This window comes from Mangifera indica, chromosome 16 (assembly GCF_011075055.1).
Source record: "Mangifera indica cultivar Alphonso chromosome 16, CATAS_Mindica_2.1, whole genome shotgun sequence".
Classification (NCBI taxonomy): Eukaryota; Viridiplantae; Streptophyta; class Magnoliopsida; order Sapindales; family Anacardiaceae; genus Mangifera; species Mangifera indica.
In genome coordinates, this window is record NC_058152.1 from 1,920,201 (window position 1) to 1,934,595 (window position 14,395).

The 14,395-nt window shown below is 31.3% G+C and overlaps 1 protein-coding gene across 1 annotated transcript; it reads right to left on the reverse strand.

Annotated features, from left to right (window-relative positions):
* Positions 1–2,975: 2,975 nt before the first annotated feature.
* Positions 2,976–5,854, reverse strand: LOC123198571 (lysosomal amino acid transporter 1 homolog). Its single transcript, XM_044613280.1, has 11 exons — positions 5,539–5,854; positions 5,396–5,438; positions 5,150–5,176; positions 4,697–4,795; positions 4,482–4,585; positions 4,214–4,388; positions 3,933–4,130; positions 3,797–3,817; positions 3,643–3,701; positions 3,462–3,552; positions 2,976–3,373 (listed from the first exon to the last, which is right to left on the reverse strand). The coding sequence occupies exons 1-11, from the start codon at positions 5,760–5,762 to the stop codon at positions 3,266–3,268; spliced, it is 1,149 nt and encodes a 382-aa protein (XP_044469215.1). The 5' UTR covers positions 5,763–5,854; the 3' UTR covers positions 2,976–3,265.
* Between the last annotated feature and the right edge of the window lie 8,541 nt (positions 5,855–14,395).

Genomic DNA, 14,395 nt, shown 5'->3' on the forward strand with positions numbered 1-14,395 from the left:
TCATTTAATTCATTAGTATCAGGAGTAACCCAAGGCCGCCGTGGAATAGATATTTAAGTTGTACCGACAGCCATTGTTGCGAGATCTCTGGCGCCTGGGGGATCTTCAACTTAATTTACTCTTCACCAATAAGAGTCAACTCATCGGGATTATAAATGTATTAAATATTAATCAACTACTTAATATATTAATAAACTATTATTAAAACGCTGTAGATTCTTAACTTTCAGTCAACTCATCTAAGTTCATGCACAATAATATAATGCCTGGATCTAACATGGGATCCGTCTTCCGGAGGACAATTAGTCCTGGAAATTTAATGCCATGTAGAAATTAAGGAGAGAAACACGTTTCCACTTTCCAGGGCAGTTTCAGCCAACCTTTGAGCCATTATGTTTCTGGGAAAAGAAGCAAACGAGGTTGCTTTCACTTGAATTATATTTAACACTTCTCCAATGAACCAAGGGAATGTGAAATTGAACCTACTGATGATGTTTATTGTTTAACCCCACAACTGAGTAATAAGCAATTCTTCATTAAAGATGAAAATTCAATTTATAAATAATGTTTGGTCTGCTCTTCTTCGAACAAAAAGAGGATTTCCTAATAAAAATTGAGACGAGATAGAATGACTAAAATCCCTACAATCGAGGATGGGACAACGATGGAGATAAATATATCTCTGACTTATCTACTTATCTGTTTATTTCTTTATATATTTCTTAAACTCTTAGATATTAAATTATCTTTAAAAGTATTGAATTATAGCTAATATGTCATGTTACTAATAAATATTTTATTATGTTTTTTAATGGGGATGGAAAAGTATGGGGAATTTTCTCTGTAAAGATGAGGAGGAGACGAAGAGAGAAATTGCCCCCACGGTGAGAGGTCTTGGATTTCTTGCCATCCCCGTACTGAAGATGAGGCAAGAATGGAAAAAGGTTTCCCATACAAAAAACGAAAATAGAGATTAAGGTATTCGCCTCCTACCCGACCCTTTATGATCTCTGTTCTTCATATAGAAATTGCAATGTTAAATGATAATCACACTAAATAATTTATACATAATCCTGTGTTCACTTTTATTTAACAAAGAAAAGAGAATCTACAATGAACAGCAAGAATTTATGCCAACTCATTTGAGGTTTAAATTATTTATAAATTTGAGAGAGTAGGTATATGACTGAAATTAATTTTATCGCTGAACATAGAATATGTGTCTGATGCTCAAAATTTAGCAAATGAGACAAATATTTAACAGATTATTCCCACAACTACTGCCAACGATGAGCTGTTGATTAATTCGTTGGAAGAAATTTTCATATCATTCAAAAGATTATAATAGAGTCCTAATCTAACAATTATCAGATCAGCTTTGCTAGTGTTAGTTGCTTTCACAACTAGTTTATCTAGGAAGATTCTTTTCTAGAAAAATGAAGTTAAACTTGTAATTATTGAACACATGGTTTTTGATAAATTAATGTGATTCAACCTTATTTTTTAATGTATTTTTCTTATTAATCTTTCTTGTTATTTATTGATTCAGATCAATTGTGCGTTGTTATCATGTTAGTTGATGCTTTGTAGATGTTAAAATTAGAGTTGAATTCGAATTGAGTTAAGTTCAAACTAGTCTTAAAGCTGTGCAAGCTTGACTTGCTTGAAAGGCGTCGAGCTCTAATCAAGCTAAAAGGCTTAGTTCGATATTGTAAACAAGCAAAAAAATGACTAATACGATATTGTTCTAACACGTATTTGTTAAAACGACGTTATTTTAATTGATTTGTTTCGAAATTTTTCAGGTTCATAACTTCAATAAATAGAACACTCCTAAAGCTCGAGTTCATTTGAGTTAAGCTTCATATAGATTTATTCAAGTCAAGCTTAAATTCAAATTTAAATAAACTTGGTTCAAATCTCGCCCTAATAAATGTCTTTAAAATCGCTTTGGAGGTTGGAGGAAACAAAAATTCCTATATGCTCCACACATATATTCAAGCTTCAACCTTCTTTTTTTTAATGTCCCAAGCATAATTGTAATTAAACATGTTCACTTCTATAATAAAATTGATTCTGAGCTCTGCATGGTATTAGTTTTATGTATTGATATTACGGTAAGAATCAAAGATTTGAAGAGGAGAAGAAGAAGAAGAAATTAATGGTATATTTTACTTCAAATAAAATGTACAGAATATTTTATGGTAATGAAAAACTTACAATTATAAAATAATACTAGAAAGTGGGTCAAAGTGGTTGAAACTGGCCTACAACATATCCATTAGATCAATTTAAAATATGGCCTTGTACATACAGTTAGATGGGCTAAATTTTCGTGGGTCTAAGAGGCAGGTAGCATCTTGGTTTAAAAAGCCTTGTAATAAGGCCACCTGTGTAGTAAAAAGCTAAAAAACGAGTGTTAGATTAGATTCAAATTGAGCTAGTTTTAAGTTTGATTTTCATCTCCATTTAAAAGGTCAAACTCAGCAGTCATGGTTAAAGTTTAAACTTGAGTTGTTAGAATCGATTTAACCAATGTGAAAGAGTTGAAAACTTAAAATTTGATTAAGTTATAAGTTTTTAGTTATAGTAAATAAAGAAAGTTGTTGGAGTATATTTTTCTAATGTAAAACTCTTGCACTTCATATAGTTAAATACAAGAGTTGAAGTGTCAACCGTTTCGCATTAACAAAATATGCTTCTACAAATTCATTCTCTCATTGTAAATAAAGATTCAAGTTTTAATTTTTTCGAATAGGTGAAAATGATTTTAATTTAACAACTCAAACTACACATTCTACATATATAATTAGATACTTTAATAATGTATCATCATATAATTGAATGATTTTGAATTAAAAATAAAATATCACCGATCACATAATAACATATCATCAATATACCTAATTATATATTCAAAAGTTTATGCATGTAGTATTATTCTTTTTCTCATAGTTTTGAGGGTGGGATTGAAGTGTACAAAAGAAGTCATAATCAGTCCATATGATGGGCAATAATTTAATTACAAGAACATAATCAATCCATATTTGCTATGTCTCAATTCATAATCAATCCATATAAATAATTCCAAACTACCCAGAAGCTCTCCATCAAAAGTTGAACTACACCACAAATCTTCCACTAATTTACGCTTCAAGTGAGCTTCTACAAAACTGAATGGCAAGACCTTAATAGATTAAATAAATAGAGGTGGTCTTCATAGTTCTCAACTTAATAAATTATTGACAGAATATCCAAGAAGCAATCAAGCTACAGTTGCTTTAGTTGCATCCCCGTAATCTCCATAGATGTCTTCTCCATAACTTGTAGATTTCTTTCTGAAGTATCTGTAATAAATGTACTGCAGAATGATCTGTACAATTCGTTAAGGTTATGTAAAACCAGTAAAAACCATAATAATGACTTTATTTGGTTAATAAAATTTTAGAACGGTAGGATACAAATAAGTCCAACGCCACACAGACAATGGCATCCAGCAACCATGGCAGATTGGCTTTTATATTTTCCCATTTAGTGTTTCTCACAAGAATACTGTATTAACAGTAAAGATCCATGGTTAACATTAATTCAGGATATGATAATGATTAACAGAAAAAAGTTGAGAGAGATAGACAGCAGAACCTTAAAACGTAAGTGACATTGGCCACCAGTGCAAATAAGAACATGAGAGGATTCAAGCCCTATAACAAGGTTTTGATTTATTTCAGTTAATCTTTCAAGTTTTTTGTTAAGTAATGAATTGAATACTGGATAGATTATGAAGTTAAGGCATCACCTCCACACTCCCCCTTTTAATCTGGTAAATGGAAATGATAAAATGTGGATTTAATTAGTAATGTGACAAGATTAATAATGTATGAGAATAAGGAAGAAATGAAAATTGTAAAGTTGAGTGGGCACTTCACACTGACATTCAGCCATATTTGAGGCAGTCGACCGCCCATGTATATGGCAGCCATCAGCCATCCCAGCCACTGTCCAAAGACACTGTGCTCCATACTACTTCCATTCAAGACTCTTCTTGAGTTAAACCCCGTGATTGTTTCTGTCAAGGCCTTGCCTTGCGTCGGGAGATAAAGGGATGCAGCAAGAAATGTTCCATATCCAGCCTGAAAATATATCATCTCATCTCTGGTAAAAGAAAATGAAGTAGAAAGGCAAATAAATTCACAAAAAAAAAAAAAAGACTGACTGATCTTGGAATGGGCCTGGGCTGGCTAACAGAGGGAGTCTTATATGAATCCATGTAGGCTTCATCATCAGATGATGAATCGTCGCCAAGACCCAAAGCTGAAGGCCCACTTTGGGCTACTCTCAGATAATTTCGAAAGGGCGGAGTACCACTGCTAGCCAAAGATCTAGCAGATCTGAAAAAAGGTTGATATAATTGATATTTAGAACACAGTTCAAACAATAAACATTACAAACGTCTGAGGAGATAATAATTTGGTATTGCATACGTGTAGTAATACTCTCTTCGAGAAGATGCTTTTATTTCAGCCCTGGGAATGGGGATGCCTGTGTCAGCTGACTTGGGTTTTAAAGGCTCTTTCTCATCTTTATCCTACAGTAAATATACAAATTGACAGAACCCAGAAAATCTTTCTTTGTAAGTAATTCTTATCTAAGATAAACAAATTAGTAAAGTAGATATTTAGATGTTGAGAGAAAGCACCCCTTGTTTAGCTTTGATCTGTCTGGATTTCCAGCTTTTGTAAATGTGATCGTAGTACACGCCTTGCAGCACCAACACTATAGTACTTATCGTGTAGAGCTGTGAGAAGAAATCAAGGAAATCAGTACAGTTTTGAAACCTTACAGTATTTAGGTATCAAATTGTCAAAAGGCTCTTAATTTTATTATTCTTTGTGATGTGACTTTATCCCATGGAATTAACATGTAATATATTAAGTTTCTAATGGATTATTATTATCAAAAAGTAGGTGCACATTTAAGTAACTTTAATCACAAAGAATCTTAAATTCATTTAAGCAATAATTGTTGACATAAACTGGGTCATCAGAAGCATATAGTGATAGACAAGTCAGAAGCCAACTTGGTCGAACTTATTTGTATATTCTCTCAATCCGATGTGCACAAGAATTATAAAAAGAAAGTGCGGCATTACCAGAGCTGTGTAGTACTGCGTTGGCAACTGCACCAAGAGCATAAAACAGAAATATATCAGACAAAAGACTTTATGAAAAGTTAATCTAGATTATTAGTTTAATGAAAGGAAAGTTAATCTAGACTTTATGAACGTCTAGTGAAACATGTCAGAGCCATCCAGTGTGAGGTTTTTGTCTCATTACCAGACGACTGGACCACAAAAAAGGCATCTAAATTTAGGAGTTGAGCTCTGCCTCACACTCACCGTTGCCGGCTCAAGAAGGCAACCCACCAGATTAAAAACATCTCTGCATATCACGATAGACAGATAAACTGTTAAAATGAGTAGATGTTTGAAGTTTGTTTATGTGCTTGCGTGTGGAGCAGATAAAAGAACCAAGTACAAACCCGGCAACCCAAGTAAGGAGAAACATTAAAGAAACTCCATGGCTAGACTTTGTGCGGAAGTTAGTGATGATTTGAGGGATCTCTGCAACTCCCCAACAGACTAGACTAATAATCCCAAAGCCGAAAGAGAACTCATCCTTGAGATTGCAGAGGCAGTCTTTGAAATACTTCTCAACCCAACGCACACAAGGCTTCTTCTCTTTAGCACAATAAGCAAAAGACATAGCTATCTGTCTATCTCTCTCTCTCTTTTCTGGGAGTGAGTGTAGTTTTGTGGAAAATGTTTTAGAAAGAAGAGATGGATAGGTTTGCGTTACAGTGGTGCATCCTTATTTGTACGAATACATAGGTCTGTTTTGTGTTGTCATTTTAGTTTCGTGGGGCCACAATGTAAAAACTTGGGCTTGCTAGTACTATCTTGTCGTGGGCATATTCTTGCTTTGCTTCAGATGCCATTAATGATTTTTCATGTCACCTTGTGGGTAAATACGAGACTCAGATACCTTGAATAATGTGGTGCGCATAATCCTGTGGATCTATCCTTTCTGTTGCTAATATGGCAAACGTTATCAAGCCTATGGTCCAAATTTTACAGGAGCAAAAAATTATGATATTAATATAGTTTTTAAATAGAATGATAATTCGGTCTATAAAAATGAGTCTTCGGTCTGTCTTTTTTTGAATAAAGAGGGAATTTTTTGATAAAGATGAAGCTAAAATTCTTACAATCAGAGACAAAACAAAGGATAAAAATAAATATATCTTTGATATGTTCTCTTTGCAACCCATCCTCCCCCTAGTTCATCTTTTTCCTTGCATATTTCTTATACCTTTATATACTCAATTACTCTTAAAAATTTTGAATTATTACAAACATATCTTAACATCAAATAAAATATCATAATATTTTTTTAATAAGGATTAAATAGGGGAAGTGTGGAATTTTTTTCTACGGAGATAGAAAGAGAAATTTTCCCTACAGGAGGAGACAGAAATTCTCTATCATCCTTGTATTAGGTATAGGATGACGATGAAAAAAAGATAGTGACGAGAATGAAAGTATTCAATCTCTACCTACATCATTGTTAGTTTTGTTTTAAGATCAATTCGACACACATTGATTCTGGAAGCAGGATATAACAAGCTTCCAATTATGTATTTATCTTGCATTAATATTCATCAAAAAGAAAATTCTATAACATAGATCAAGCTTCCAATTACATGTTTTCCATGCATTAATATTATATTGGAGTCTCAGAATTGGCACCAGCATATCCGCATGAATATGCAGTAGTGACTGTAATGGAAACAAACTTGAAGTATATCTAGTTTTAAGATTAGACAGTTACTTTATAATAAGGCCATTGAGTTATTATTAATTGAAGGAAGCATCGTGCATTTGATTGAAAGTTAATGGTTTTATTCACTACCTCCAATCTTCAATGCGTTGAAAACTGGATTTCATCAAGAAAACTGCTTATGAAATATGCCAAATCGGTACTCCCCATCCGCAGTTTTATGAAATAAAATTTCAAGTTACTAATTTGTCCTCCAAAAATTTTCAATTTACCAATTTATCCTCCTATCATCTTTACTGTCAGCCATCAACAATCCATCTTTGACAAGAATCTGTCATTTTTACCATTAACATCACCGACAATTAACACCTTCTCTTTGGTAAAAATTTCAGTTCTACGTTTTTTTCTACATGGGACTCACTTATCTTCACTCTTGATTTGTTTTCTATCATCTTTACCACTAAAAATAGATATAATTGAAATCAATTTCAAATACATCATCATTATCTCTCCTTCCATCATTTTCAGTACACTAAAAAACAAACTTAAAGTTGGAAAAACAATCCAAATTCAAATCAAACCCAATCAAAGTTAATAATTTCAAGAAGTGAGTCTCTATGATAAGCAATGCTATTGAGTACATCATGAAAAGAAAGAGAGATAAATCGGGTAAGGTTATAGAGATGACATTTGGGTTGAGCAAAGAGATTAATATTTGGGTTGAACAAGAAGATAAATCGTTACGATTTTGATGTGATTTGGTCAGAATCATATTCATATGTGAGATTTCAACCAAATCACACCGTCTCCGGTGTAATTTGTTTAGACAATCCATGAATAAAATACACCATGAAAGAGCATGGGGCAAATTTCCATCTACTTTCTCCATCAAAATGCTTTACATAGATATATGTATAGCAACCTGTGCAAATTCCCACAAAGAAATGACAAGTTTTTTCAAGGCCTTCTTCACATCTTCAAGAGCACTTACATCATCAAATTTCACACCAATTTTTCTGGGAGGAGCCACGGTTGAGACAAAATGACTCTCATACTCATCCTTTGTAAGGGTCTGTCAAAAGTTTCTATTGTTAGAGTTGGAGCACAAACACACAAAGGTTTGGTCATTTGCATAGTGTAAGAAACAAAGTTTAAAAATGGGAACCGAGAAGAAAAATGGAAAATGCAAAAAAAAAAAAAAAAGAGCTATAAAAGAAAAAGGGGAAAATAAGGAAAAACAGGAAAAAATGAAGTCACATGTCTACATTTCCAAACAAACAAGATGATATATCATAATATATTTAAATAAATTTTAAATTAATGATAAAGTAGCATCTAATCAGATGATGATTCAGTATATACAATTTCATATACTCACAAGTGTAATATATAGCATTACTCTTTCCAAAATTGATAGACATACACTATAAAGCAACCAAATGCACGACAATTTGATTAAATAACCCATCTATTTAATCCAATTGAAAATCAAGAAACAATTATTTAATCCAATTGGAAATCAAACAGTCACATTCTTAAAGACTTATAGTCCGTGAGAGACCGGCATAAGAAATTCAAGCTTCATAGCACTTTCCAATAAGTGAAATTCTGGTGAGAGATTTGTAATGTCAATTTTTACAGGTGAATGATAAAAAGTTATGGTCGAAATGGCGATGATCTCTTTGGCTCTTTCAGGGTAGATGGGTTTCTCATCAGCAAAAGTTTACCAGGGCGAATCAACCCAATATATCGACCAAGTTCAATGTAGAAAGGTGACAAATGAAACCAGATGGTTAATTAACTATACAGTATCGGCTTTATTGATTCTACTGAGCTGAATGTGGTCTCAAAAGCATCTGGGTTCATTCTGTAGGCATATGCTTCCCACCTTATCTCCTGCAAATGATTGCATGCATATGATAAACGCAGGTCAATGAGATGGTTTTCTTGTTTTTGTAAGGCGAAAAGACTTATTCCCACCAAAGTATAATGAAATCCCCAAGTCATACCTTTTAATTTTTAAAAATCTAAATACTTACTTATAAGATAATTTCTGTTAAAATTTTCAGTTAAAGGTAAAATCGTTATTTATTAAAAAAAAATTTAAAAATTAAAATTTTCTCACTTTTTTCTCCCCCAAGTTTAAAAACTCTTAATTTCTCTCCATCTAAAGTTTGAAAAATGACAATTTTCCCTTAGAGTTTTTTTCTCTTTTCTCCAGCAAGGATTCACTGTCTCCAACCGTTGACAGTCCTCTCTCCCAACTTATTTCTCCCTTCTAGTATACGGTATCGACTTTATTGATTCTACTGAGCTGAATGTGGTCTCAAAAGAATCTGGGTTCATTCTGTAGGCATATGCTTCCCACCTGGTCTCCTACAAATGATTGCATGCATATTATAAACGCAAGTCAATGAGATGGTTTTCTTATTTTTGTGAGGTGAAAAGACTTATTCCCACCCAAAGTATAGTGAAATCTCAAAGTCATACCCTCTAATTTTCAAAATTTTAAATACTCACTTAAAAGGTAATTTCTGTTAAAAATTTTAGTTAAAGGTAAAACCGTTATTTATTTAAAAAATTTTAAAAATTAAAATTTTATCACTTTTTTCTCCTCCAAGTTTAAAAACTCTCAATTTCCCCACATTCAAAGTTTGATAAATGACAATTTTCCCTTGGAGTTTTTTTTTCTTTTCTCCAGCAAGGATTTGTCGTCTCCAACCGTTGACCGTCCTCCCTCCCATCTTATTTCTCCCTCCCAACCTTTCTCTGATCACTAATTGATAAAAATCGTCTAAAAATCTAGACGATGACATCCAAATGAATCGTCTTGATGCATCGTCATCCAGATAAAAGTCATCTGAAAGATTTTCAGACAAAAATTATCTAGATTTTTAGGCAATTTTTGTCAATCGGTGGTCGAAGAAATAAGGTGAGAGGGAGAATAGCCGACAATCAAAGATGGTGGATTGTTACTAGAGAAAAGAGGGAAAAGCCTAGGGGGGAAATTGCCATTTTGAAGGAAAATTTGGGGAGGGGAATTATGAAAATTTCAAATTGAGGGCAAAAATATGATAAAAATTTAGTTTTTTAATTTTTTTTGGTTAAATGATGGTTTTATCTCTAACCCTAATTAAAATTTTTAACATAAATTACCTCACGGATGAGTATTTAGGTTTTTAAAAGTTTAAAGGTATGAGTTTGAGATTTTACTACACCTTAGGTGGGAATAAGTCTTTTGGCCTTTTTGTAATTTAATTTATCTTTGAAAGGAACAGTTTGGTTTTGTTATTTTTGTGGTTTAATTTAGAGTAATTACATTACCCATCCAAAAGGATTGGCCTACTTTATGTTTCTACCCCTAATTGGTGTAAAGAGACATTAATTAAAATAAGTAAAATAATTTTTACCCAAATATTTTTAGACAAACTTTTGATGCGGTTATTTTTTTAAACAAATTCATTGTTTATTCTAATAATGACTTTTTATTTTAATATATATTCCCTTTAGTCTTGCTCTTTTTTGACCTAGTTGTGATGATATACTCTAAAAGTATATCATCACAATGAATATAAAATAGTTTAATAACTTATATTATAATAAATCAAAACTTTAGTTGAAAATTTGTTGTAGAAACTTTCATTGATAAAAGTTTAAAATTTTGAATGCTAATTTTTGAAAAATATTTTATTTTATTTATTTGTTTAGTTACTAATTATATTAGTTGTGTTGGCAGTAAATATTTATTGTATTAGTCAAAACAGAACAAGTTCTAATGTCAGATTGGAACAAAAAGCAGAAACATGATTTCCTAAAAACTAAGTGACAGTGCGAATACGAAATGCGAGTGCGTGTGTGCATGCAAGAATGCGTGCGAAAGAAATGCATGCATTCTCGCATTCATGTATATAAATATTTTTTTATATAAAGCGAAAGAAATGCACGCACTCACACTTTACATTCACAATCGTGTTCGTACTCGCATTAGTTTCATTTTTTCGATCTGGACATATTAACAATCAAACAAAACATCAACTTGTTTCATAACAAGTTTATAAAAGTTCGATTCATACAGATATAAGTTGTCAAAATTACTTTCAATAAAATAATATTGGAGTATATTGCTAGAAAAAAATACGATTGAAGAAAGGTAACTACAAGAGTAAGGGTATTATTGAAATAAATAATGAGTTTACTTATAAAAGTAAACGCATTAAAAGTTTGCTTTAAAAGGTTTAGGTGCAAATTTTTTTGCCAATTTTAATTAATAACATTTTTTCATTCAAAATCAAACTCTGTTTAAAAATATATATATATAAGGGCAAAATAGTAATATTATTATAAATTAATTTTAACAAAAAAGAAAAACAATTTTCTATCATATCTATACATTTTAAATATAACAATTTAACTCTTAAAAATGTTTAAAAACTCACAAATCAATCTCTAAAATTTTTTCAAATTTTCATATATTTTGAAGCTACTATATGACTTTAATAATTGTAATATGACATATACATTTATAATTTATTATATTCTATTCAGTTCTTTGAACATATAATTATCATTTTTTAAACTAGTAGAGGTAAATTGATGATTCAAAAATTTTCTGAAGACCCTGAACCTTTTTTATGTTTCCAATAGCCTTTTAAAAATTCTCAAAAAACCTCCAGTAGTTTTCAAAATTTATAATTTACCTTCTTATATCCGTTTATATGATGAAAACATTTTTATTTTAGTAAGAGGAAGAATGGGTGAAAGTAAAAAGAAATATGATTTGGATATTTAAAAAATTATTTTTAATTTTGTTAATTTAGTATTATATGATAATTAAAAAAAATATAATAGTTGAAATATGATAGTAATTTTACTATTTAATCATTAACAGAGTTTAATTTAAATATAAAATAGTTTTATATTTAATTCTAGATGAAAAAGTGTCAATTATATTTATTAATACGGTTAGATTTGAATTAAACTTATTCAAAATTGATCCAAATGAACTTAAGATTAAATTTAAGAATTTAATATTTTTGAATTCAAACTCAAATGATATTTAATTTATAAAATTTATAAATTAAAAGAATTTAATATTAATCAATTAAAATTATATTATTATAATATTATTTATTAAAATAATATTATTTTAATATTAAATTGATCTCGAATCTATCTCCACTAAAGTAAGCGTAGGTTTAAGTCTAAATTTTGGCTCGAAATCAGCATTATTAACTTTGTTCGGGACAAAGTTTCCTTGTCAAGCCCTGGGTGGGGGAAATTACTTTTTAATTTGTCTGGGAATTGAACAATAAGGCAACAGGACAAAAGACAGTTGTCCTTTGAGTATTAGGATAACGCAAATACGTGGCCTGTAAGCGGAGGAGAAAGGGAAATCATTCATATCTGAAAGATGGTAAAGAAGAAGAGACAAGGACGACCCCAATACGCCGCATCTCGGAGATGAAAACGTGGCGTGTTTGAGTTGTTGATGACAACACTCTGTTTTCATTCTTTGTAAGTGGTGGCGTCATATTCAAGTGTCAATCACTCACATCCACTTCTTTTTCAGACACTATGGCCGTTCTGTCGTGTTCTAGACCCACTCAATGGTTTCCGATAAGATTGATGGCTGTCTGAATGTTGACGAAAAATGTTGCTTTAACAGAAATTTCAATGAGTTCATCATTAATTACCAAAATTCAGTTATAACCTGAAACTGGATGTCCAAATCATCTTTATCTATACGGATAATGACGAGCAGAGTCCGGTACCCACTTGTTCACCCACCACGTCTATGAAATTGAACTCAGCCCCAATGGGCCTTCCTTCAAACCCAAGCCTAAATTTCTTCCATTTTTTAAGCTGCACCAAATACTCTGGTCATAGCCATGCATTCTGTTCAGAAAGATCAATAGTCAAATTTGAATCTTCTATGCATTTTCAATCCTGCAAAAGCACGCGGTTCAGCCTGTTAAGAGCTTGCAAAGACACATCCTAGAGGTCTTGGCCAACCCACTAGATTAGTGAACCCGTTGCAATCCTTAGACACGATAGGCTTTTTTGAAGTTGGTCTGCCATCATCTAGTACAACCTGTTGCAATGTCTGATTATGAAAATGGTGAGTTAGCGGAGTTGAAGGTTAGGGTTTTCCATAAATTACATGGATTGAATTATAAGTTTTTAAAGTGAAAAAAATGGTTAAACTATCATATTTTAAATGTTTAGATGAAGTTTATAAAAAAATGTCACTTATTTTAAACTTTTTTTAAATTTCTAGATAAAGAAATTAATGTTTTGACCTTATAGGGATAGTTTTTTTTTTTTTAAACAAAGTTTCATTTTAGTCCCAAAAAAATGTTATTTATACCATCAAACGGTGAATAATGTTTTTGAGTCAAACCTTAGGTTGGAAAATTAAAATTAATTTTCTCAATTTAAGAGGATTAATAGCAAGTAAAATCTTCTAATAGAGTAGTACTATATATTTAAATAATGAGTATAACTTTATACATAAATAATAATATATTATTATATGCTTAAGTATTATTTTATTTTTAATTCAAGATCGCATAATCAGATGATTAAAGATGAATACAAACCAAGCTGAGCCTAAATACCCTTTGGCGCGAATGAAAAATAGATTGACTCGAATTAATCAAACCAACATTAAGGGTGATTCAAATTCTGTTTGAGTTTGACTCAAATTGATGATTCAAATTTATGGTTTAAATATGTGACTCAAATTTGTGGTTTAAATTTCGAAACTCATTAACAAAACACCATCATTTAACAATTATTTAATATAATTTGAATCAAGCTACGAGCCAAATTCAAATTGAATTAAATTATTTGTCCATCTCGCAAGTCAAACCGAGCTAAACTCTATCTAACTCAAGTTTGGCTTGATTTTAAAACGAGTTAAATCTCTTAACTCGAACTTAGTTTATATTTCAAGCAAACGAATTCAAACCGAACCAAATTGAGCAAGCTTTCAAGCCCAAGTCAATTCGATTCGAGTCTAACACTATATATAATGATATATTATTATTTATACTCAATGTAATGCATATTATTTGTGCTTATAATTTTATTGTTTCTAATATCTTTTCATATCGGTCTCAAATCAAAGAGCATTCGCCTGTATTTTGACAGCTTCATTACAATATACGTTTTTTCAACAGCCAAGAAATTAATCAGAAGATAGCCTATTATTTGTCTTTGGCATTACAAATTTCTTGGTGGAACATTGAATATACAAAACCAAAAATACCCTAAATTGAATTGAAAGTCTTCTTGACGACAAGAACACAAATTCTTCTGGGAAAAATGAAAATGTAAAACAGCTCAAGGACTCAGAAACTCAGCAGTGTTCATTCATTCTCAGTGAAACTCACATGGTTAAACCCGTGCAGCTGCTGCTGGTTTTTGACTTTATATCCTTTCTCATCCATCGCTAAAATAAAACTCTACAGTTTATGCACTGATATAAGAATTGACACAGAAGTATAAATACTAACGTAATATTTTAAATTAAAGATAAAATAATATTTAATTATATC